The 27932-nt window shown below is 39.6% G+C and overlaps 1 protein-coding gene across 2 annotated transcripts; it reads right to left on the reverse strand.

Annotated features, from left to right (window-relative positions):
* Positions 1-528: 528 nt before the first annotated feature.
* ctdspla (CTD (carboxy-terminal domain, RNA polymerase II, polypeptide A) small phosphatase-like a) lies at positions 529-27672 on the reverse strand. Of its 2 annotated transcripts, XM_061757500.1 has the most exons (8): positions 27322-27672; positions 12093-12265; positions 9773-9805; positions 7101-7202; positions 3818-3874; positions 2912-3004; positions 2238-2423; positions 529-1288 (listed from the first exon to the last, which is right to left on the reverse strand). In XM_061757500.1, exons 1-8 carry the CDS (start codon positions 27395-27397, stop codon positions 1163-1165), a joined length of 846 nt encoding a protein of 281 aa, XP_061613484.1. In that variant the 5' UTR covers positions 27398-27672; the 3' UTR covers positions 529-1162. The 2 variants fall into 2 exon arrangements, with proteins under 2 accessions (XP_061613484.1, XP_061613485.1); XM_061757501.1 differs by lacking the exon at positions 9773-9805.
* Positions 27673-27932: the final 260 nt, after the last annotated feature.

The following is a 27932-nucleotide window of genomic DNA, read 5'->3' on the forward strand; positions in this document are numbered from 1 at the left end:
GAAAAATTTCCTAAATTTAAAGAAAAAGGCATACTTTTCCAAGGATGAAGACAGAATTTTATGACAACAATATTGCATTATTTTGTGCAAAATTCTTACTCTTATTGGAATAAAATAGTCTCACGTTATGGGAATGTTAGGATAGTAAAAGAAAAATATTTGAATTTAATTTTACAGGAATAGAGTTGTGCTATTGCACATACAAGAAAAAAAATCTAAATTTTATGAGAATCCCGTAATTAAAATAATAATAATGCAGTAGTATTATTAGAGTAGTCGGAATTTTAACAGAAGCTGCAATTTTACAACAGTAAATTTATATGACAAAAAAAACAATAAAAAAATGTAAAATAAATAAAAATCACCATTTTAAGAATAAAGTGATTTTACGAGAACAGATGGATTATGTGCGAAAACACAAAGTGGTCATAATTTTACAGGAATAGTTGTTATATGTGTTGCGAGAAAAAAAAGTGTCATCATTAGTTTATAAGAAGTCTACGAGAACAACACACAATGGCACAAAAGGAGTGTGTGCAAACTTGCAGTTTTAATCATGTTGTACAGTACCATTTTGATTTTTTTTTCAATATATTACTATGCACCCGAAACCTTTTGCTGAACCCCCCAATAAATAGATTTTCATATCATCTATGCTAATCAAGTTTTTTTTTTCTCAACATTTAATCAGTGGATGCTGATGCTCTTCCTCAGAAAGAAATGAAATCACTCAAAACAGTAACTTGTCATTAATTTAATCCAACAAAATCATATTTTCTTTTTTAAATAGTGTGGCAATAATTCAGATTAGTGCTTAGCTTGTATGTTTTCTTTTTTCGTTGTTTCTTTGTTTTTTGGCAGGGAGAGCGGGGGGATTCGAGTAACGCCCCCCTACACCCGACATGAGAAAACGAGCACAGTAATGTAAGTAAAGGCACTTCATTCTGAAAGAGAAGAAAAAATAACATATTGCACGAGAAAAAAAAAAAAAGTCACCCACACTGGAACACAATCTGTTTTTTTTTTTTTTTTTTTTTTTTTTTGGTAACTAAAATATGACTTTGATAGAAAAAGTACTTGTTTGAAGTATGTGTTCCTCTTAAAAACATGGAGTATGTACATGGAGTCTTTTTGGGGGGGTTACGCAGGGGTCCGCTTCCCGCTACCTGTCCCTCAGGTTCTGTAAGAGGCTGTAAACGTCGTCCTCCTTGCTGAGGCCCTCGAAGATCGGCAGGAGCTCCAGGAGCTCCGTGTCGGCCATGTCGTCGAACCACGACTGCACCGGCACCTGAGGGAGAGCACCCCCAACCCACCAACACCGAGAGGGGAAAAAGAAAAAACACAACTTTGGTTAGTTCACAGAACCAAAACAACAGTCACTACAGAGGACAGTGATTCAAAAGCCGCTTTCTGCTATTTGCATCAGTCTGGATGTCAATTTTGCGGATCAGTCACAACAGCGAAAAGCTATTCTAAAAGCTGTGTTCTTCTGAACGCATGTGTCTTGAATCGCATAAAAGAGCTCTGCATCGGTCACGACAGCAACAATTCACATTTGGTTGGCATCATTCATGATGCCAAAATGAAACATTAGTCACAAGTCGTTAGCTACTCAAAAATCAGTACTCGTCTACTTTAAATGTGAGACTTTAATGTCAAATGTGCACATCAGTCACTACAGTAGACGATTCAAAAATGGTTTTTCTTCTATATGCCTGTCTTTGATGTTAAACTTGCAAATCAGTCGCTACAGAGGTCAGCTGTTGAAAAGCCATTTTCCTCAATATGTGTGTCTTTGACATCCAAAATGTCGTGCATCTATAACTACAATGATAAGTTTCTTTTTTTCTTCTCTGTACATCAGTCTTTGACGTCAAATTTGTGCACCAGTTACTACAGGAGACATCTACTCAAAAATATTTTTTTCCCCTATATGTGTGAGTCTTGGATGCCAAAAACGTTGTTCATCAGATACGACAGTTAACAGCTATTCAAAAGCTTAAATGTCGTTATGCATGAGACTTGGGTGTCAAAGTTGCACATTAGACACTACAGCGAACAACTACTTAAAAGCCATTTTCTTCTACAGACATCATTCTTGCTGTCAAATTCAGTCACGACAGAGAACAGCTATTCAAAAGCGGTTTTCTTCAATATGTGTGTCTTTGATGTCAATAAAGTTTTGCACATCGGTCACTACAGCGGAAACCGTTGCCGAGGACGGCATGCGGACTCACGGCGTTCTCGGGGTGGAAAATGTAGGAGGCAGGCGAGTTGTCGACGATGATGACCTTGCCGAGCTCTCGGCCCAGCCGGCTGAGGTCTTTGACGTAGTTTCCTCTGTGGAACACACAGGATTCCCTGAAGAGTCGAGCGCGGAACACCCCCCATTGGTCCAGGAGGTCTGCCACGGGGTCTGCGTACTGAAAACGCAAAACGGCGGGTCAGTAGGAGTCGGACCGGGGTTATATTTTGTGCCATTTTCAAGCTATTTCCCACAACATACCACCCCTTGGTGTTGAAATGTCCCATTGGACGACAGGCTTTCCATTCAAAGCATGCGGCAACATTTGACACATTTCTGGGTGAGGGTGTCTTACTACTAAACCAATAAATGTGTGTCACTATTGATGTTGGATAAATAGTGTGGGTAATATTTTTTCATGATCAAAAATCTAGAGATTTAGTTGAAGCAGGGACAAAATATGAATACTGTATATGCTCATTTTACTTTAGTTTTTGGGGGTCTATATTATGTTTGATCGTCCGAACAATATTTATTATTATTAATCTTCTTCTTTACCATTTCAAAATATTGACCTGTTTCAGGTAGGCCAAAATCTGACTAAATCATATTTTTACAGCAGCTGTTGTGATTTTGTGAGGATATTTCAAGGACTTGAGTGCTGACCTTGGCTAAGCTGGCGGTGAAGAGGACACACTCAAACAGCTCCCCCATCCTCTGCAGGAACTCGTCCACGTGAGGCCTCTTCAGCACGTACACCTGAAATACAACATTAGTTCATACCTTAGATGGGAAATTTGACCAGTTTCATAATAATCTATATTTCCGGTGCCTTGGTGCTCGGCGGGTGTTCGCGGAATAGCCGCTGCTCCCCAGTGCAAGTAATCAAGAAGAGGCTGAGTTGGACGCAGAAAGCCTATCCTGGATTACTTGAACCAGGTCGCAGCTACACGTCGATGACGTCTGCTGCTTCCACATGGCCGGAAAATGTTATCATCCAGTCCAATATTTCATCACAATTAGTCAAAAGAAAAATCCAACGACAACAACAACAATAATAATAATAATAATAATAATAACAACAACAAATATTCTAAAATAATAAGATAAAATATAAAAATATCAACATTATTTTTTAAATATACAAGACAATTGACAATAAGTCAAAATTAGAATAAAGTAAAATTGCACAATTAAAAATAAAATGAATGCAAAAAAGAAATCATGTAAAATGATCCTATTCCTGTAATTTAGAAATAAAATAATAGAAAATATAACTTCATAACCACACCACAATTATGAATAAAACAAAACAAAAAATAATTGATGAATCACATAAAAATGTAAAAAATTAAAAAAATCAATGCGCTTCAAAAAAACAGTTGCATGTTATAGTAATTATCAATAGATGTACTTTTGTAAATGACATAATTATTCTAGTCTGCTGTCTTTTAGCAATATGTCCAATTCAAAAATTGTATGGGGGGGGGGGGGGGGGGGGGGGGGGGGGGGGGGGTGGAAACTAAATGTTTATGCCTTAATTTGGTATTTTGAACGTATGTGAGCGCATACCTGATGAACAGTTCCATCAATCTCCACCGGAACGATGAAGTCTGCGTTGCTAATGGGCTGAGAGAGAAGAGAGAAGAAGATGACGTGGAGTTATCCAATCAATCACAAACGAGTGTCGGGGGCACGCCGAGGTGAAAAACACTGTGAGTGAGACTCTGGGGAGGAAGTGGAGGAGGCGCAGCGCAGGAACCAATGTGGGTGGAGGATAAGAAGAAGAACGGGGATGAAAGAAGGAATAAATGGGCTGGGATGCTGTGAGCTGATTGGATAGTTTGATGTATAGAAAAGATGAGGACGATAGAAGGATTATAAGTCATCATTCATCAAAATGTCTGATTGCACTCTGATTTGAACGAAAAGAAATTGCTCATTGCAAAAATGGATATATGTTTAGTAACTGTCCACATCCTTTGTCTGGATACACTATGGACTTTTCAACTTCCCGATGACAGAGGTGAAAAAAATAAAACACCCCTAAAGTCCTACAATATACGGACGGTTCAGTCATAAAATAAAATAAAAATAAAAAATAAATATCTGGCTGAGTTTGGTTGAAAAGAGAAAATAAATCAATAATACATAACAATAAATCCAAAAGAAACAATAATCAAATGAATGTTACCTTTTTAAAAATGGTATTATTTTACACTGGCATGACAATTAACACACTGCTAAAACACTGTCATAATGGCCTAAGTTTGACCCTGGAGCAGATTTTGCCATCTCTATCATTTCTACTACTACTACAGCACTTACAGGTAGTGCAGTTTAAAACTCAGCCAGCAGGGGGAACTGTAGGTATTGAAATAGCTTTAAAACTGCGTGCCACTGCTGATGTCCTAACATACTGCATGGCCATGATCCACAGCCATTCTCTGAACTATGTATTAATATAGTGCGAATGAAAAAAGAAAAAAAAGCAGCAAAAAATATATATAATAACGCCTTTCCAAAGGTCTCAATATAATAAACAAAACTTAAAATACATAAATAAATTAAGAACTATCTAAAAAACTAACAAACAATAGTACATGCTAATAAAATAATTAAAACAAAAAAGCAAACAATAATTTAAATAATGGGAAAAAGATAAAGGAAATATTGAAAATAAAAAACTAACAAAATTAGAAACTACAAAACATAAAAATAACAGTAAAAATAATTTAAAATAACAAATACAAATATAAAATAAAAAATAAAAATAACTAACTAAATAACACCTTTCTAAAAGTGTCAATACAGTAAATACAACTAAAAACTGACATTAGAAAAATAAAATGAAAAATGAATACTAAAAAAACTAAAATAAAAAAGCTAATAAAATAACAAATTAATAAAATAAGAAATAGTAATGGGAATCAATAAAAACATGTTTAAAAATCAACAATCAATTCTATGTGAAAACAATAGACAGAAAATTAAATGACAAATTAAAATACATTAATACAAAAAACAAAATATACCAAAATAATAATAATTAAAAAATAAAAAATGACAACATTATAAAAAAAAAACAATGAGAAGAAATGGAAACATTAAACAAAAAAAATATAAAATGATGAAACTAAAAATAATTTTGGAAAAAATAAACATCGTAAGTTGTGCATTTATAAATAAATGGATATACAACAATTGCATCAAATAATTCTCCCTCAGCCAACAGCTGCATGAGCTCATTACTGTTAGAATTAATTCTGACTGCAATTCAGGATAATTGCAGAATGCTAATCTGGGTTGATTCATAATAACGTCACATAATATTTGAAGCACTTCCAGTGTTGTAAGTGGCTGCGAAGCAGTAGCATTCTCATACATAACACGCAGTATAACTTGCTACACATGTGTTATGTAACATGGCTATTTCTGGCCGCAGTTCCATACACATCTCGCTTTTGTACAGCATTCTAATTTGCATGGATTAAAGCGGCTTGAACCTACGAACCTTCCCAAAGAGACGTCAATGTGCAGGAAGTTCCGCAGGCTTTTCGGTTTGAACGCTTTTGATTTATAGCATGGCCCGAATCCATTTCCTGTTGATTTACGAAGTGTGAGCATTTATTTGGGCATCGCTTTGTAAATAAGAAGCTGCATCGTCGGTCGCTCATTTTGTTTTGTTTGGGTGATTTCTGACGGATTGGTACAGCAAAACAGCCTGCCGGACACTCCCATGTGTTTGCGCGTGACCTCGTGCTGTTCACATGTGACTGTGACTAATGGGTGGACCCGCTACACTCTGTACTGTTGTCCACCATAAGACACTGCAAAAAGTCAACTATCCGGCAGAGTATAGTCATCAAATCATGAAGAAAAGTCTCATTTGTTTGCGTTTGTCTTACTTGATACATCATAAGAAATTAGACTAAAATGACAAACATTCTTGTTTTCTTCTTCCATCCTGGTACTGTATTTTTCCGCTTTTTTTTCCTTCTTCGTCAGTGCCGTTTATACACAACACCCACGTGGAAAAATGGTGTCGTCTCATCAAATCATCAAATTAAAACATCAGTAAAATACGACACTTATGTATGCATGTAAAATATTTTTGGGAAGTTTTAAATCACTTGTTAATGAAATTATACATAATCAAATCAAAAAGGAGAATTACTCTAAGTATTCAAATTGTGTATTATTTTAATATATAAAATGAATTAAAATTGTAATACATTTAACTATAAATATGAAATAAACCAAAATAAAACTACTGTAAGTATTTAATTAATTCATTAATTATTAAAACTACGATTACATACACATTTGAACTTTTTCTATTTAATTTTTTCTCTCATCTACAAATGACCTCCCACATCTGTCCATTTTTAAAAGCACATGTAGCCCTTGAGCACAAAATTTGCCCACACTATATCCGACAATGCATCTTGAAAAGTAGAGAAACAACCGATGATCACTCGAAAGCAATATATCCCATGATGCACCAATACGGTAAAAAAAATATGTTTTATTTTCGTTTACAAGGTATTGTTTGATTTTTGCGGAATGTCAACTCAGCAATATTGCGGCTCCAGGGCGTCGTAGCCTCTTTGTGCTGCTTTTGCGGTGTTACCTGACAAACAGGTTCTGTATAAACAGGGCTTAGGGCGCAATGCATTATGGGTCGACTACTACGCCGTAACTTCTTAAAACTTCTTGTTGGGTTGGAGGCTTTACACTCTGATCACCGATGCCAATGGTTTCAGAGAGCAAATAACAACACGTGGCAAAATATGATAATAGCACAATACATTGAAAAAAGGGTTTCATTAAACGCGGTTTTACGGCACCATACCTTGAAAGAGCTGTGAACGAGTGTCTCGTCCAGGTCGATCACCACGCAGTTCCTGCCATAGTCTGCTATACTGACCTCAGGCAGGAGGAACTTGGCTGGAGGCTGCGAAGGCAACACACAAACAAACACACATACACACACACTTGAACGAATTTCACAGTTTCATTAGAGGAAACGGCTGTCACACAGACAAATCGCAGAGCATTGAGTGAGCTGGTTCCTTTTTATCGCAGTTTGAAGAAAAAAAATAAAGTGCCAATATGAACACGGATCTCTTTTCTTTCAACGTATAATTTTAATGTTTTCCCCCCAATTTTAGAGTATCTTGCACACGATGTTGCCTTTTACAGGGCTTTACAGTCATGGGAAAATCTATTATTTTTAAATGATGAACTCAAGAAAAAAAAACACTAAAATAAGGATAGAAATGTAACAAATATTTTTTTTGTCTTGCATTGACTTTTTTATTTAAATATACAGTACTACGAAGATGTAGTTTCACGAGGATAATATTTAAGAGAGGCACCTAAAATGGGTCAAATGTTTCATAAAGACTTATTATGAACAGCAGAGTGTAAATTGAAATTCTCCTTGAGGGACTGTAATTAGTACAATAAATACAATTCAAATAAAATTAAAGAATGAAATGAACAGTTTAATCCAAATAAAATTATGAATATTTTCTATATGAACTGCATAGATGATCGCTCTTAAGATAAAGCACGCAACGACAGCACGAGTTCATGCAATCCGAAATGTTTCTAAATATACTGTACATGTTTCGTTATTTAATCTAGTCATGTCTATATATTCAACCGTATACACATGCAACCACTTCTGTTTTTCTACTTAGTAGTGCTTGTAGTTTTGTTGCGATTTTACTTTACAAAGTGGCTGCTTAAGGTGACCTCATGGTGACTCTGTGACTGTGCTGCCTTCGGGGACAGTGCGGAAAAAAGAAAAAAATAATAAATGAGGAGCACTCGGGTTTTCTGCCAAACGAGCCGCAGACTGACAGACGAACGCGACGGGACAGATGGTATGGCCGCAGGGGGCACGCGTGCACGCAAAAGCGCACGCACATTCTGCAACATAGAAATCTATAATGTATTTTTCAGTTATCGTCGGGGACCTGCTCTGAGCAACTGCACAACAATGACTTTGAATGATATCGTGTTTAATGCGACGCGTGCAGTTCCACAAAACGACACACTAAAACTGTGTTTTCGAGATACCGCTTGAAACTCAGAACAACAAGCTGGGCTAATGTTAACGCGTGTGTTTATTTCGCATCATTTCAGAAATACGGCATGGATTCTGAAGCAAAAAAAAACAATAAAAAAATGGACACCAGTCTTCTTAATGCAGTGTACTGACAATTGAATGTACTGTAACAGACGGATCATCTCATTTAATCAAGCCTTCTCAGAAGATCCATTTGTTGATGCAATGTGAAGCCAGACAGCAGTCGGGCTCAAAGGAAAATCATTATGTATTATCCTATCATAACTAAAATGGCACAGAGTTAGAGCGCAGACCTCCGCCAAGGCCAAACCATCCCGATAAAGAACAGCACAATGTTCCTACTGCTGTTTCCCCCCGCAATTACATTATACTGTTGTTGATCCATTTATCGTCATCACGTATATGCCGCTAACTATTATTGCTGCTTTTTGCATAGCCTAGCATAGATCTTGTACATGTGAGTTAATCATGTACTGTGAAGTTGTCGCTCCAGTCCACTTATTTCATACACAACTGCTTATAAATATTGACTATTGACCTGACTCGACACCCGAGTAGTCTTTGCGACGTACAGTGGAATGGTGCTGACTATTTTTGCACTTGTTCACATTCACTTCTGCATATATGCTACTATCTTCTTATCCATGTATAGTTTGCCTTTCAACACGTAATGTATATATAGACTGTTCATTGAGCCATGTACACTTTTTGCAACATACAATGCTGCTGACTATTCTTGCTGCTGTTCAAATATACTCCTGCATATATATAGTTGTACTTACTGTATTCATGTATAGTTTGCCATTCAATGATTGTATACAGCCTGTTTATTGATACATGTATATTTTGACTATTCTTGCTTCACTTAACCATACATGGTATGTACGGTATTTATTTATATACAGAAGACGTAGACACTGCTGCTCAAATTCTGCGGTCGTAAATATGTACATTGCTATTTTGGGATATTTTATTATTTCACATTATTCTTGAGTGGTGCTCCTACCCTGATGTAAAACTGGAATTTCCCCATTGCGAGACTAATAAAGGCTCATTCTATTTTCTTTTTCTTTTCCTCATACCACACCCTTCCATAAAGTTTAATGGCAACAGAACAAAGGAAGATTGGCCGCTGTTCGCTGGGGTAGGGTGTTAGGAGACCGACCCTGAACGCGAATAGTTAAAAAATAATAATAATAATAAAAAATGAAAAACAAGGAGATATTTGCGTAAAAAAGGAAAAAAATATCTGTGGATAGGTGAATCCACGGGTGCCGAGCCTCGAGTATGCGGGGTCCACTGTGTACGATTGATTAGAATTGATGGTTGTAAACATGCAGCCTGAATGGTGAAGGACAATCCTACAAGCAAAAGCAAGCATGATGGGGAAACATAATAATAATAATAATAATAATAATAATACATACACTGGGGATGGGGGCAACCTGCACCTGGTCACACTGGAGGAGGTAAACACAGAGGAGGAAGGAGAGGAGAGCAGTGAGCAAAAAAGAAAAAAATGATAATAAAATAAAATCGCTGCAAGAACATCAATATTGTAATCAATAAATGCACAGAGAGTGAAAGGGAGCGGGATGCATGTCAATAGGAAGCAAACGACTGAGCTCCTGTAAAGTACAAATACAGCTGGACTGGGCTCTGACAAACATGCGGGAGGGGCACTAACTCCACTTTTTTCGACAGCGAGGTTCGAGGCCTGCGCATTCCTGGCCTAGACGCGAGACATGTTTCGGGTAAACACGAGGAGGGATGACAAAGTTGTTTTTCGTTCCGTTTTTAGCGTTTTGGAAGGCTTTTAATGCCTTCGTCCGCTGCCTGGAACTTGAGCTTCACACATCCACGCTACACTGGTCAAACTGTGTCGAGGGAGTGGCCGGGGGGGGGGGGTTCAATCCGTCACACTGAACACACAGTCCACTTTGTAGGAAATGGGGAAAAAAAAGAAAAAAGCTACAGTGGACCATCATGTCGAAAATTGAGTTGCTATAATAATAAATTCAGGTACGCGCTTGGTTACTCTTAAGTCAAGCTACCACTGTAACTCAATCATCTGTAGAGGCAAAGTAAGATTTTAATGTTCTTAAGTGTCACACAATTGTAAAAGTTAACTATTCTAATATCACTGCAGTATAATTTGCAGATTCGCCTACTCATTGAAAAACTCACCTATTTACTGTTTTTGTGCTGAGACAAAAGTCTTGTCTAATACGAAAGTATTGCTTTGGCGCCATCTTAGTGGCAAGTAACTATTTTGAAGTGAGTGGAGGAGCTTCATTAGTAGTGTTTTGCTGCCATCCTGTGGCATCTATCAGCAATTAGAAACCATTTTGGGGCGTGTCAAATGCTCGCGGTATCACGGGAAAATTGTACCCTATGCTACTATGGTGTACTCTTTAAATACTCAACTTTAATGAGCGGTAATTATAGTGCTAAAACAGTTTACAGTATATTAATAAACATTTCAAATGGTTACTATTCTTCAATAATTATTGTCAATGACGTGCAATGTCCTTTGCTATGCGCGACCCGTTTAACGGCGACCAAGCGACATCGAGAGAGACGGGCGAGTGGTCGCAAGGCCAACTTGAATTTACAACACCAATTCCAATGAAGTTGGGATGTTGTGTTAAACAGAAATACAAACAAAATACAATGATTTGCAAATCATGTTCAACCTATATTTAATTGAATACACTACAAAGACAAGATATTTAATGTCCAAACTGATAAACTTGATTGTTTTTAGCAAATAATCATTAACTTTGAATTTTATGGCTGCAACACATTCTAAAAAAAGCTGGGACAGGTGGCAAAAAAGACTGATAAAGTTGAGGAATGCTCATCAAACACCTGTTTGGAGCATCCCACAGGTGAACAGGCTAATTGGGAACATGATTGAGTATAAAAGGAGCTTCCCTGAATTCCTCAGTCATTCGCAAGCAAAGATGGGGTGGGTTCACCTCTTTGTGAACACGTGTGTGAGAAAATAGTCGAACAGTTTAAGGACAATGTTCCTCAACGTACAATTGCAAGGAATTTTGGGATTTCATCATCTACGGTCCAGAATATTATCAAAAGGTTCAGAGAATCTGGAGAAATCACTGCATGCAAGCGGCAACGTCCCAACTTCATTGGAATTGGAGTTGTAATAGAAAATTCACAACAGGTCCTCACAAGGACTTCTATACCGTTTTGTGAATCCTCTGGTCATTGTGTATCTGTTGCACAATGTGAACAGCATGATGAAGAGGACTGTTTAAATACCAATTCTAATTTAACCAGGAAATGTATTGGTCCAGTCATAGATCAAACACCTGCTGTGAGTTTTGCTGTTCAGCGCAACAGGAAGTTGTGCAAAAACTACTGAAATATTGAACACTGGGATGTTTAGAGAAGGTTCAAGTACTATAACCTGAAAAGGTCAAAGTGCATGTTAGATTCATCTTGACATTTCACCCGAAATTCTGTAACTTTTTCTGAGTAGTGTATGTGCTTTGCTGGGCGGACTACAAATTGAAAGTGAGGGTGTTGTTTTCAATCGCGCGGAACGCTACATGGGCAGTGGGCCGGTTCCTGCTAGCCGTGGATGGTAAACAAGCTCTGGGTTCAGCGAGTTTGAAGCAGCTGGAAACATTTGCGGCAGGAAGACTAAAAAAACACATCAACAAGCTCCTGGCAACAGTAAGTGTAGAGCGCAGACCATGTAGAGAGACGAGCGCTTTTCACCTTGGGAGGAGCGCCGTTCTCCTCGGGAGGTGGCGGCGGCGGCAGGGCGTGAGTCTTATTGTTGGCGGGCGGCGGCTCCACGTGGTAGTCATTGTAGTTGCGAAAGCAGCAGAAGAAGGGGCTGAAAATGCTCCGACTGCGGTGCTTCTTGAGGCTGCTGTTGGACTGGGAGACTGGAAGAGAAAGGAGATGTAAATGGAGCGGAGGCACAAAAAAAGAACAGCCCTCCATCAAATGAAATCCCACAAAGGAAAGCCCGCGTCGTGATTCAAACCCGAACCTCAGAACTGTTAGATCTGCATAACACTAGTCCACCGTGATGCAAAACAACAACTTGTCAAAACAAGTAAGGTTTTCATGAGCGGCAAGAACTGGAAGGTATTAGAGTGGCCAAGTCAATCTCCAGACTTAAACCCTACAGAGCATGCATTTTACTGCAAAAGATAGAGCTTGGAAAGATGGAAAAACATCCATCCATTTTCAATAGCGCATGTCCACATTAGGGTAGTGGGTGAGTTGGAGTCTACAAAATTTCAGTTGACTTTACCCGAGAGGCAGGTGCACCCAGGACTGGTTGCCAGCCAATCGCAATTGGTTTACCGTGAATGATCAAGCTCTACTGCCATGCTCCACCCACACAAAATTACAGGAACTCAATTATTCACAGATTTTCGCTATTCGCGGCAAGACAGGGTCTCTGTGTGCCCCCGCAACCCTGCTACTAGTGGGGAATAGGGACCTAGCCCTGCTGCGAAAAGTGAAAATCCACGAGTAATTGACGCACCCCCTTTAAAAGTTCTATAATTCCCATAGATGCCGAAAGATGGCTGCAAAGCATTACTTTTGTGTTAATTACCTCAACTGCAACATAGTTCCTTGGCACCGAGATGTCTCAAGACAGTGCCAAGGCACTACCTTCGTCTAAATGAAGCTCCTCAGCTCTCTTCGACAGTCTTTTGGAACAAAGATGCCCAAAAATGGCACCAATGCACTACTTTTGTCTATGCGGAGCTCTTCGACTCACTTCAACAGTTCCTTGGCACTTAGATGACACAAGATGGCACCAAAGCAATATTGTTATTGCTTAGCCTGAGCACAAAAACAGCAAACGGGGAGTTTTTCAGTGAATAACGGAGGATACATTTCATCCAATTGTTGCCATGTACTTGTGACGTGTAATGACAATAAAGTTGAATCGAAGCTAACCTAATCTAATCCAAATCTCTCGCACAATTTCCTGGAAATGTTCAAATTGACTGCATGAAACCAAAATTGCAGACTACCTCTATTTTCAGGCATGGGTACTTTTATTTCTTCTATTCATGATACACGTGCCAAACAAAGCTTGAGTAAAACTGGGAATGCGACCCTGCTGCAATCAACAGATCTGCGCCTCACAGTGGACCGATGCGTTTTGCCGCCTCATCTTGGTTAATGTGCCCAACCGGCCATGTGACACATGCAGTCCAGTTAGCCATGCGTGCTGAAGCCGCCTTCACATTGACGCCTCAACCATGCCCGGGTCTCTCCGACTGCATCCGACAGGACGTGGGCAGTACGCCGTCTTTGTTCTCAGCATCTTTGTAGTCTACAGCTCAATATGGATCCTTCCCACAAAACTACTAAATATACACCGGTACCAGTACGATATTACTGTACGTGCATCGAATAAGTGCAGCACAAAAATAATATAACAAACCATATTATGAAAGTCTTAATGACAGTGTCAAACAAAACTAAACATAATTATTACTAGATTTGGGAAAAAACAGGCCTTAATTTATACCAGTGGTGAACAAAATATGGCCCATGGGCCACATACGGCCCATTCTGTTTTTTTAATCCGGCCCACCGAGCATTGACATTATCAAGAGTCATGTAATATTTAATGCATTAATTCATTTTTTTCCCTAAAATTGGTTAAGTAAAATGCATTTACTGATTTTGTATTCATCTTTCTTGAGACATGGTTAATTGATTTCATGCAAATATTAAAATAAAAATGTTAAATTAAAAAAAAAAGATAACCATTTAATATTTTTGTTTAAATCATTGGTTAATTATTATTACTTTATAATTAACAGAATAAAAAAATGAAGAAATATATATTTTTAAATACATACCTTTATTTAGCTTTTAATCCAAAGCATGCATTTCTAGGAGTTAAATCTGTTTTTAAACCTCCCACATCCCAAAAACATGCATGAATTGGAGACTCTAAAATGCCCGTAGGTGTGAATGTGAGTCCGAATGGTTGTTTGTTTATATGTGCCCTGTGATTGGCTGGCAACCAGTTCAGGGTGTAGCCCGCCTCCTGCCCGATGATCCCAGCTGTCATCGGGCAGGAGGCGGGGAAACCGGAGTGCCCGGAGAAAACCCACGCAGGCACGGGGAGAACATGCAAACTCCACACAGGCGAGGCCGGGGATTGAACCCCGGTCCTCAGAACTGTGAGGCTGACGCTCTAACCAGTTTTCCACCGTGCCGCCTAAGTCAGTGCAATCAATGCAAATATTGTATATACATTTGGTTTTTCCATTTCATGTTTTTTGGCCAGTCATCAAACTAGCTATGCGGCCAGCCGCCTGGGTTTAATTTGTTTTGATTCTTCATTTCATTTAAAAAAAAAAAAATGCATCAACCCTGCCAGGAAAGTTGAAAACGCTGTGCTGTGATTGACCACTTTGCATTTCCGTGGGCGTGGCTTAGCATGTTCAAGACGTTTGAATAAGGCTTCCTCCTCAGATGGCCTCACATGTTATTCTCCTGTCTCCATTTTTGGGACTTCTATATATTTCCCGCCAGAAAGGGCGGACCAACGGGGTTTTCGAGATGGGCGGGAGAGTTCCTGTGGTGAGACGGCCTATACCAGCTCCACCTTCTCCTCATTTGAACGCCGCCTTCCTTTCTGCCGTTTGCACACAAACAACTTAGCTGAGAGTCCACATGTTTCTGCAAACACGCAAAGCATCCACTAAAACATTCACCACATTAATGGCTAGGAATGGCTAGAGAAGGTCCACACCATTGTATTCCCCCTGTGAACACACTTGATCCAACGTAGCACACACACTCCCTTTCAAGGGCCCTGTTACCTAACATCGACATCGGTGGGGGAAGATCAACAGCGGCCAATGGCAGCCCGGTCTCGGCGTCACGTGATCGGCGCAACCCACCGACCAGGCCGGGAAAAAAAGCAGGAAATTCTCAGCATTCCTGACAGGAAGAGATAATCACCCCCGTGACCCGAAGGCTGGAATGACGCCAGGCTTCCGAGAGGGAGAGGAGAATATGATCCTGGGCTTATGTCTGGCTGAGGCGGCCTTGTTTACAGTCGCTTTAAAAAGCACAAGACATGACTTGTTTATGTTTAGCACATTAAACTGAGTTAATTATAGAGTAGATCAAATTTTCCATCTTTCTATTTCTATTCATTGTGATGACAATGTAATCCACACAAGAACACGAGTGGAGGGAGTGAAATATTAATTTAAAAAATACAATAAAAATCAATATATTATTTGTAAAAAAAAATAATAATAAAATATTGCAGACAATTCACGCCAATATACACGTTATTATATTTCTTGATTCATTAATAACAAAATCACGGTTTTAATTATTATCTTAAGTGGAAAAAAACATTTAAATAATACAGTTTATGGTGATGACCCCTGGTGTGACATGAGACATTAAATTTACACATATCCATGCAAAGATTTACATGATTAAAAAATTATACATTATTTTTAAATTATAATTTAAAAAAAATAAGATTTCAAATATGTGTCACTTTAAAAAAAAAGCCTTTTTTTTCCGTCCGGTAGGCACAATGTCAAACTGTCCCAATACCTTATTCCATATAAATATATATATATTCCTAGATTCAACAGTTATTTCCAAAAACGAGCAAATCTATTTTTCCGCTTGGCGGTCGTGGTTGAGCGGCCATGCAGGTAAAGAGGTCAGTCAGTACCTGGAGGCCGTGTGGAGGTAATAGCAAGAGCTGGAGCTTTAATAATTCAAATGGAAAAACAGGGTCAGGTTGAAATGGCACGGCTGTGTGCGTTGTGTACTTAACAAACACCAAAATAAAATATCAGTGTAGCCACGGGGATTTCGACGCTACAGGTATATTTAATGCACAACAACATTCAGTATACAGGTATGCCACCTGACATCGGGCAATGGGCACCATTTCAGAGATAGCACGTGGTTAAAACGCATACATAAATGTTGTACAAGGTAAAAAAAAAAAATCAAGTTCTAAAAAGAGATAATATAACATAGCCTATTTCTTACACTGTGAAATGCTTAATTCCCTTTTTGAATGGATTTCTACAACATTTTTGAACTCATTCGCACCCAAGCTGAGTTGTAACACCAGAGCTCACACTGATGATAACTGCATAACCAAATTGGCTTCGAGAGCAGTATTTACACCAAAAAGCATCTGTGCATCATCACAACACACACACACACACACACACACACACACACAGACATGCACAGCTGGGTGAAGTCAAGTGGTGTCAGATGAGCTGAGGCTGCACTTCATCCAGTGCACCATGAAGTAGTGTATTTTATGTAAAACGCTGTCTTCTCATGCACCGCCATTCACATTCTTTCGTTATAATATGCATTTTATATTCGATACAGAGCAGTTGTGCAAATTAGTGTCGAGCCGCTACCTTGCACAATAGAAATGAACAGGACTGCAGAAGGAAATAAATGAAAAGACATGCAATGTGCAACGTGATCGCTCCTATCGCCAGTTAGTCATGATAACCGTTGAAATGAATTTTGGTGCTATTAATCCGTTCCAGCCCCCCTAAAAAAAAAAACTAAAAAAAGGTTGAAATGTGTTTTAACAAAGACAAAAATGCTCTATGATATTGTACTTCATAAAAACAGGGTAATGACATAATTTGACAGAATGTAAAGGATTAAACAGTTTTTGCCACATTTTCTTCATTGCTTCAATAGACATTGTGGTGCTCCTTTTGGTGTGTGCGCATTGGCCACGTGGGGGCGGTACAATACAGACAAAAACATGCAGGAAGAACATTTTCACAACTGACTTAGAGAGCTGCGGTAATATTGGTCATTTTTCACAAAGGATAAAGAATATATGCCTTTGAGTATTGTTACATTGTGTGTCTACATGTGTTGCTCCACCCTTTGTCTTCAAAGATCCGCAACATCGATACTATTCATTAACGGTCTATGACCTTTTGCAATGTTTGCTAGCATCAAGCTAGTTCGACTTTATGAAGGCAAAGCTATGTGGTTGTTTTAAATACACAACGGGTAATTCTTTTTGTTTGAAGGTTAGTTTGACAGTATTCTCCAACTGGGAGTGGCAATAAACATCTTGAAGGCACTTTTTCAAAGAATTGTTCACTATCTGCCAAACTGCTGCTTGTTGTAAAGGGAGTTGAGCTCATTGCCACCATACAGCGCAAGTATATCAAATTTTTGCGTGCAATTCAAAGCCAAAATGTGTCTAAACAAGGGCTTGAAAAACTCATGGATCCATATCTCAAGGTACAACAGTAGTCCATTGAGTTAAAAAATAAAATAAATAAATTTAAATAGGCTCCAGCACGCCCGCGACCCTAGTGAGGAGAAGCGGCTCAGAAAATGGATGGATGGAATTAAAAAAAAAAAAAGTCCACGGCATGTGCCGTCACATGCCTATGTATCATATAATTACGCGAGCTGCGTGTTGTGTGTGCCTGTGTTGCAGCTTTACGATGGGGGGATGACAGCTGCTTCTCGAGTGCAGCCTGATATGAAGGAGATGACAAGCGTGCATGTGTGTGTGTGTGTGTGTGTGTGGGGTGGGAGGGTGGCGGATTAAAACACTGTGAGCTCAGGGAAGAAATAATGAGCACGATGAGACTGTGCTGCTGCAGTTACGCAACGAGACTGTGAAGTTCCTCCCCACCCACAGAGCTGACATCCACTGTGCTGTTTTCCTGACTGACGGCAAGATGGAAGATTTTGTGCGGCTAACTTATTTTTACACTAGCGGGAAGGTTAAGAATAAGTGGGTTTGGCTTAATTTCCGTGAAAGACTACAGAGAGCAAATAATAAATCAACTGTTACGTTTGAAATATTTTTTAAGGATAGGATCCTCTGGATCTGAATGTTCTGAACTCTTGATTCCACCATCCCCGATCAATTGCACACCATCTCGCCATCCATTTGCTATAGCTCTTAGCTGGAGCCTTCAAGATAGCCAATCCAATGTCTCGAGACAGATAAATTCCCTTGACATTATTTCCTACGGGAACGATTGTTGTGACAATAGAATAGGAAAACTTGGGAGGTTTCGTTTTTGTTGACTGGCGAGGACTGGAATATGCTCGGAATCCGACGGCAAAACAATCTCTTCAAAGAGCCGAGAAGCATATTTTGAAATGATTTGAATCTGCGGGAAGTTTCTCCAACATCAAACACACACCAAAGAGCAAATACATTAAAAAAAAAGAGATCAAGGAAACCACCTTCCAAATCCTTTTTTTTTTTCTTCTCCTCTGCACAACTTCCAGTAAAACACACTCTTCTCCTCATTGAGGCACATTCTCCTTTGAAGCAAAAAGCCATTAATATTTTAACTGGAAAGAAGAAACTGTTCTGTTAAAAAAAAAAATAAAGTGTTTTAAGTGTAGCTCAAACCAAATCAACAATAGCGGAACAGCTATTGAAAAGGGCCTTCCCGAAAACAAAGCTGAAAGCATAAAATGGTCTTGCTAAGATGAAGATTTACAAGGGACATACTGTGAAAATTTACTTTTTATTGCTTGTTTACAAATAATACAGTCTCTGTCATGCCTGCCCATCCATCAAGTGTGAATTTAAATCTTTTAGTTATTAAAAAAAAAAAAAAACCCTAAGAAATCACGTACATAATTATACAAAGCCTTTGCTCAATACGTGATGCCCCTTTGGCAACAATTACAGCCTGACAAAAGTTTCGCAAACTTATCTTTGGTCAGTTGTGCCATTTTCATGTCATTATGGAGTGTTTTGTGTCAAATTTGGACAAAATAAAATCTTTTATTGCATTTCATTTTCATTTGGGATTAAAGCTGTAACCTAAAATGTTGAAAAAGTGAAGCTTTTGTAACTGGGGGTGTGGCTGTGTTCATAATTAACCAATCACATTCAAACTCATGTTCAATAAGAGTCAGCACACACCTGCCACCATTTAAAGTGCCACTGATTAACCCTAAAATAAAGTTTCAGATGTTCTACTATACTTTTCCTGACATTTTCTAGGTCGCATTAATGGTGGATAACGTTTTGAAATTATTTATATCACAACAACCTGGCATTTGAACAAAGGTGTGTAGACTTTTCATATCCACTGCATATGGGGCAGAGTCTATACAGTCGGTCACTTGCATGCTACAAAATGGGCTCATTTTATCCATCCATCCATCCATTTTCTGAGCCGCTTCTCCTCACTAGGGTCGCGGGCGTGCTGGAGCCTATCCCAGCTGTCATCGGGCAGGAGGCGGGGTACACCCTGAACTGGTTGCCAGCCAATCTCAGGGCACATACAAACAAACAACCATTCGCACTCACACTCATGCCTACGGGCAATTTAGAGTCTCCAATTAATGCATGTTTTTGGGATGTGGGAGGAAACCGGAGTGCCCGGCGAAAACCCACGCAGGCACGGGGAGAACATGCAAACTCCACACAGGCGGGGCCAGGGATTGAACCCGGGTCCTCAGAACTGTGAGGCTGACGCTCTAACCAGTCGGCCACCGTGCCGCGGGCTCATTTTAGTGAGACACAAAATGTGCAACGAGCATAAAAGTATCATTCTTGATACTTTAGGGTATTTTGATGAAAGAATATAACAGATGTGCTATTAAAAGACCAGTAAACTGTTTTCAATTGCTGAAAAAATATTATTATATGTCTCCTACTCTCCTTTACGTTTCATGGGCAACAAGGTGGGCTAGCCCAACCGCTGATTGATTCATTTATTGATTAAGTGCTGTGATCTCATGAATAATTCTAAGAGACCGGCGAGGGCAAAAGAGGAAAGCCACACAACAATAAAAAGTGAGAGTTTAAGGGTGATGTGGCTACTTACAACAACAAACAAGCTTTGCTCTACAACAATACATCCTTTTTCTTCCTTAGAGCTGACAAACATTGCATCGTGGAACTCAATTTCATGTAAATAGACATAAATAGCAACAATGCGCAGCGGCGGAGAGCGTTAACAGGCTCATCAGTCACGGAGCTTACAAAACACACACGTTGGCTTCTTCACTATCAGCTAGTCGGTGCGGCACTGGAAAATAAATAAATAAATAAAACCTTCTTTTTATACGCTCCCCACCGATGTGCAGATCATCTCCTCCTCTGGAATAGACTCATAAATCTGGAATAAGGGGCGCTGGTATTCCGCTGCCTGTCAGCGGGATATTGACGTTAGAGCGCGATTCGAGCAGGGAAGTTTCGGATTGACATGCAGCCGCCTTCCATACTAAATCCTGACCTCACTAACATTGAGCAATTGTCATTGTTTTCAGCCCCCCTTCAGTGGAGCCTAGAAGGGTACGGCAAGTGGTTGCTAAATTTCTTCGCTGCTGTGATACCAGATTATTCAAATATGGCATTTTTAGGGATAACCTACACGTACAAAAAAAAAAAACACGTCAAGAAAATTCATGACTAACGGCTAGCGGCTCCTCATCAGACCCGCCCATGAACCTTGAACAGCACCTTTCTTGCTGATGGTTGATTTGCAGCCTTGAGACGCCCTCAGAGATGACATTGCATCTGTTGGAGGGGAGAAGCCATATTGCCCGGTGGAAAGCACACATGATGAAAACCACTGTTTAGATACCCAAAAGAAAACAAACAAACAAACAAACAAACAAACACATGCATCCAGTCAGATAAACTTTCAAATCAATAGTGCTCCCCTCCCCCCAATGTGACCTTTTTATCAGAGCTACCTTGGTCATTTGGAATCACCTATCCTTTAAAATCGATAAAGTGCTTTGCTCCCCTGGAAGGTTGAAGATTGATTGAAAGTTGTGACCAGTTGAGCGGTGAAAAACCTATGCCGATTTGCCATACTGCCTCTGCCATCTTGAATCCAACCAGCTTTTGAAATCAATAAGGTCAGAGAATAATCCCATGGCGAGTCATCAAACTTCGTTGCCACGCGCAATGATAGAAACTCAAATGAATTACAGTTTAGCGTCAATTATCTATCTAGTTAGCATACGTAGTTCAAATTTGATAGCACTTGGACAAAATCTCTAGTGGTTTGTGTTTGAAGGACACCTGAAAATGGCCAACATAGCCAATTTGAGCCAAGATGGCAGACTTCCTGCGTCTTTTTGGGCATGGCGACTTGAGACTTTTTTGCAGGTCTACTCATGATAGACACGCCTACCAAATTTCCTGTTGCTAAATCAAAATGGCTTAGGGGCTGAATTTTCAAAATATTCAAAGGACCACTACAGAGGCAACGTTTGGGCTTACCCCCCAAAAAGTACAAAATATTTCATAGCTGTTCTCACATGAATTAAGTAGGATTTTGTACAAAAACTACTTTGTAACTAGTCATACAGATCTATAGTCTATACAATTGAAAACAACTTCCTGTGTCTTTTCAGGCATGGGTTGTTCATGCTTGCCAAAGTTCACGTTGCCAAGTGAAACAGAAAATGTAAAACTCTCCAATTCACAATTTATTTGAACCAAGTTTTTGCCCTTGGCTGTGTGCCACAAATCCCCTAAAATCAAGACCTTCCCAGCCCGAAGAGAGCACTTATGCTTGTTGTGCTAGTGACCGCATTATTATGGTCTGTCATCGTCACGTCAGCCGACAGGATTGAAGAGCTAAAAGGCTAATCTGATTGAAGTAATTGGCTCATCCACTCAGAGCTTTCGGCGTGTGGAGATATCACAGCAAAAGCCTCTCGACGAGAAGAAGCCTTTTGAAGCCCCGCTAAGCGAGGGTCCGCTTATTACGCGCTGTTGCATCATTCCGAGAGGGACGCCCCCAAAAAAGTCAGGAAGAGAAATAAGCGTCTGTTTGAGGCTACAATACAGTGTGTATAAAAGGTCTGCATACCTCGGTTCAAATGCCAGTATTTTTATGATTTTGTGAAAAATTACATCAAGATAAATAACACGTTAGCCCAAAACCTTCAGGCTTCTCTGCTCGAAAGGAAAAAATGTCAAGAAAAGCCTAGTAGTGTGTGCTGGCTCCCATTTAACATTAGTTTGAATGTGATTGGTTGATTATATAAGTGCAGTCCGTTTACCATTCTGAACATAGCCACCTCCCCAGTTATAAGAAGGCGTGCGCACTTGTGTAACCACATTATCTCAGTTGTTTGTCTTTCCCTTATCAAAAATATGAATGGTGCAATAAGTTTTGAAATGATTTATCTTGGAATCATTTTTTTATTCATCACAAAAACTTTGCATTGGAACATGGGTGTGTAGACTTCTAATATTCACTGTATCTCATTTTGCGCTCATGTCTGTGGCAAAACGTGACCTAGGCTTGACATTGGGATGTTATACTAGAAGTGCCTGTTCTGTGGAGGGTAACCAAGCAAATTATCATTCCCAGGCTCGCTTCATTTCACGTCATCCATAATGCATGAAGATAGAATCTCCACCTGACCAAAAGTCGAATAAAACTCGCCTCTAATGACTTACGACGATGTCTTCACTCACTATGAAACTGATAGGACTCTGAAATAGCTTGCTGTGAAATATTCAATGTGTGTACTATATGTGTGTGGTTCACACTGTGTGTGTCAAAAAAAAAAAAAAGGGGTACAGTAGGATTCATTTAACATGTCTGAAATTATTGTATCAGTCGAATAAAAACATTTAATAAAAGAAATAATAATAATTTTTCTGTTTATCCAAAATATGAAGTTTTGTTTTTTTGAGGGGGGATGGTGACTGTCTGTCTGTACTGACAATAGGCAGACTCTACAATAGGACAATTAAATGTCCTTACTATTTAAAGAAAATCGGGGTGGGGGGGTACAGGGACGGGACTTCTAATAAAAATAACATTGACTTCATCGGAAATACTCATTTACTCAATACACATTTTTATCCATTTAAATTTATTTTTTTAACTAGTTTTAAGGCTATATACTGTATCTAATAAATGGAAAATATATTTGTAGGTTTTTGTGTCATTATATTTAATAGTTTTAGAGTTGCATTTCTGTATTTATTCAAATATGCGCTATACAGTATGCGCAGTTTCCACAATAGGATTTAAAAAGTATATTTTTGTAGCGTGCGGCACGGTGAGGAACTGGTTAGCACATCTGCCTCACAGTTCTGAGAACCGGGGTTCAAATCCCAGCCCCGCCTGTGTGGAGTTTGCATATTCTCCCCGTGACTGTGTGGGTTTTCTCCGGGCGCTCCGGTTTCCTCCCACATCCCAAAAACATGCATTAATTGAACACTCTAAATTGTCCGTAGGTGTGAATGTGAGTGCGAATGGTTGTTTGTTTCTATGTGCCCTGCAATTGGCTGGCGACCGGGTCAGGGTGTACCCTGCCTCTAGCCCCCCAAAGATAGCTGGGATAAGCTCCAGCACGCCCGCGACACTCGTGAGGAGAAGCGGAACAAAAGATGAATGAATTTTTGTACTGTTTGTTTTTCATTGTTACGTTTTTGTGTTTCAAAGTACGACTGTTTTCAATGTTATTTTGTATTCGTTTTTAAGGCTACTATATATATCCACTTCCTACAACATATTTATTTATTTAAGGTATGTTTTAGATTCATTTTAATCCCCTTATAGTGTTTAAAATTGTATATTTTTTTTCTCTCTTGCCGCTCTTTCACAGACTGTTTATTGCTGTCTTTTTGAACCAGTTTCATTATTTTTTGATCGTTTGCACAGTGTTGATGGTGAATAGGGGGACATTTCACATCATGCGCAAACTGTGCATTTGACCCAAAACAAAACATCCATCCATTTTCTGAGCCACTTATCCTCACAAGAGTCGCGGGAGTGCTGGAGGCCTTTCCCAGCTATCATCGGGCAGGAGGCGGGGTACACCCTGAACTGGTCTCCAGCCAATCGCAGGGCACATAGAAACAAACAAACATTCGTACAAACATTCACACCTACGGGCAATTTAGAGTCTTCAATTAACCTACCATGCATGTTTTTGGGATGTGGGAGGAAAGCGGAGTGCCCGGAGAAAACCCACGCAGCCACGGACAGAACATGCTCTACACAGGCCGGGCTGTGGATTGAACCCCGGTCCTCAGAACTTTGAGGCAGACGCTCTAACCAGTCGTCCACCGTGCCGCCCCAAAACAAACAAAGAATTTAAAAACTTTACGGATAGCTGCTTCCTTCTGCATATGCCTTACTTTTTCATCAGCGTGCATTATTCACTGGGAATTACGTTTAAAAAAAACAACAACATCCGAACATTTATCTTGGGCCACCAGCCAGCACCAGAATACAATACGTTCATCCTGTGCACCTCGGTTAAATATTTCTTCCACACATACTAACAATGGCAGGGTGTGGAATAAAGGTCATGCTGATGCAGACATTGAAATTGTGTATTATTAAGTCTATTAAATGATGCCAACTGAGCATTCGCTGAGTCATGAGAGTGGCTCACGTGGAGCTCAGTGGAGGGTGACTGCTGTAGGGTGACCTTTTCTCCCACACGAGGGGCTACGACATGTGGCCTGTCTACAGAAGACCCCCACTGGTGCGGTCATCGGGATGGATTTTGGGACAACACATCAATATTATGTTGTATCGCATTGATAATATTGGTAGGAATTGCAAAGGAACTCACCGTAAGATACTGTCACGATAGTTGGTCAGCGATGATAATGATAATATTACTATTACTCGATAATCAAATCGCTGAGAGGGGGGAAGGGTTGGGAATCGAGCAACTCCCGATATTTATATATTCACATTGTTATTTGGGATGGGAATTGCAGAGGAATTCAACATACGATATCATTGTGACACTTTGCCATTGTGACAAAAGATAATACACACAGCATAATAAATCCATTACCTGTATCTACTGTGATGTATACAACTGAAGAAGCAAACAAGTGTTACAAACAAGCCCACGAGCAGACATATCGTGCCCCGCTTTGCACTTATGCCAAGCCAAAAAGCATCCTCCGGGTCTGATTTACCGCTCAGTCGATGGCACTGCTCAGATTAGTGCCAAAGTTAATGAAAACCGAAAACCTCCCCAAAAAAAACTCCCTGAGGGATTTGTTACTGACACATGGTGAACTCTAGTGCAAAAAAATAACAGCAGGAAACAGTGCTTCCCCTTCACTAATCCACTGTGTCGGGTCCATTTTGTGGAAAAGCACTTGATTCATGTTTGAGTGGTATTTACTATTCATCTATGTGTCAGTATATGTTGATTATACAGTGTGACATGGTGTATTCTGTTCTCAAGTTTGTGTTTTGAGCTGCACTGGACCATTGATGAGGATGGTCAGCAACTGGAATAGTCAGCACATACCTATATACAGTGGTGCCTTGAATTACAAGTTTAATTCATTCCCTGACCATATTCTTAACGTAAAACACTCAAATCTTTCCCCACAGAACGAACAAAAATGCCATTAATCCGTTCCAGTGCCCCAAGAAACGACAACAAAAAACATTGTAATTAAGAAAAATTGCATTATACCGTATTCTTCATCATAAAACATACAGTAAAACATCATTCAACAGAATGTAAAGAATTAAACAGTTTGTGCATCATGATAATTCAATGGACATTGTGCTCCTCATTCTGGTGTGTGCACCTTGGCCACCAGAGGGCAGTATAATAAAAACAGACATACTACAAGAAGACTGTCTCAAATAAATTGCAGTAAAATTATCAGGGTTTTTTGTTTTTGCAAAGCATAAAGAATACATGCCTGTGAGTATTTTTTGTGTGCTCTAGCAGTATGTGTTGCGAACGCTTGTTTTCAAGTATAATTTGTTGAAAGATTTAGAAATACCGCAACATCGATGCTAATTCTGTTAGCCCATCTAAAGCGTTTTGCATTCTGTGTTAGCATTAAGCTAGTGGACTTTTGTAAGACAAAGTCAATGTGGTTTAATTAAAGTGTAATTTAAAGTGCAATTTTATTTAAGTTTAGTGTTAAACTTCAACTGGGAGTAGCAATAAAGATCTGCTTTCATGAATAATTTTCTGCTGTGTGTTGGGAAGTTCGTGGTCAAATTTTTGCTCACAATTTAAGACCAAAAAATAAAAATAAAATAAAAAATATTTAAAAATCGAGCAAAGGACAGCTCGTATGTTGAAAAACTCGTAAATCGGATCATTGGTAAGTCGAGGTACCACTGTATGTATTATTTTGCAGCCTTTTGCCTTGCAGCTTTTAGATTCCGGGTTCGAATCTCTGTCCTCCCTGTGTGGACTTTGCATGTTCTCCCCACGCTTGCGTGGGTTTTCTCCGGGTACTCCGACTTCGTTTCAAAATCCAAAACCAATGCATGTTAGGTTTATGGAAGACGAGTCTAAATTGTCCATCAGTGTGAGTGGTTGTTTGCCTATATGTGCCCTGACTGGCGACTAGTCCAAAATCAGCTGGGATAGGCTTCAACCCACCCGCGAATCGAAAGCGCTGTAGAAAATGGATGGATGCATATTTTATTTTTAATGTTTTATATATATATATATATATATTTAAAATGCATTGTTTTAGTCAGTGCTGTGCCAAAAAAAAAAACACAAAAAAAACCCTGCGCATTATTAATAATGCAGGCTATAATAAACACATGGGCGTAAGTATTTTGGTCGCTAAGCTGTATTTGTGTGTGTATTTGTTTTATTTCGTTTCTTTCTCGAGGCAAATCCAGAAATGTTTTGTCAGTAAGCGACATAAACAAGGGCTGAAAGTACCCGCCCCCTCTTGCAATAGAAGCAGCTCTGTGCAATCACACACACACACACACACACACACACAAAACATGGCAGAAATCGTTCAAATCAAGTGTATTTTGTTTCGATATTAAATATAACAGGAGGTTTTATGTCAACAACGGAGGTGTGGAGTCCGAGCACTTGTTATTGTGTGCCCTCTGCACCGTGCAACATTTTACACACGATTAGGTGGTTGGGGGGGGGGGGGGGGGGGAGGAGCGTGTCATAATAAACGAAAAAAAAATGTACGTCTTACCTTTGTCTTGACTCGCGCAAATGCTTTCCTCCTCTTTGGGATTTGCAACCTGTGTTATGATGGACGTGTTGTCCATGGAAAAAGCGAGATGTGGCGCGCCTTCGGGGGGCTACACCGTGTTATTCCTCGGCGAACATGACTGTGGTAGCGAGTCGACTACACTTCCCAGGAGGCTTTGCGCTCCGGTCGCTGCATCATGACACGTTTACGTGCGTGTGGGCGACATGGCGACAGTTTGAGTGGGATTGGGGGAGAAAACAGCCGAGAAAAAAGTGTCCGGACGGCCCCGAACTCCACTACTGCCGTGCTCCTTCCACGCACACTGTCATTAGTGACCGTGTTGACAGCTAAGTGGCGCTAGATGTGGTGCCGCCACTGTGTAAAGACACGCCTCCCAGGAAACACCCACCCACTATGACAGGGGTGGGAAGCCTGTGGCCAGTGGGCCATGTGTGCAGATTCGAAAAAGGAATGAAACCTCACATTCAGCCACAAAAGATACATAAAAATAAATAAATAAATAAACACACATCGCTCATTTGTATCAATCATTCATAATAATAATACACATTTTGCATCATCTTTTTCATGAATGTATTAAAAAATACAGC

The sequence above is a fragment of the Phyllopteryx taeniolatus genome, chromosome 20 (assembly GCF_024500385.1).
Source record: "Phyllopteryx taeniolatus isolate TA_2022b chromosome 20, UOR_Ptae_1.2, whole genome shotgun sequence".
Classification (NCBI taxonomy): Eukaryota; Metazoa; Chordata; class Actinopteri; order Syngnathiformes; family Syngnathidae; genus Phyllopteryx; species Phyllopteryx taeniolatus.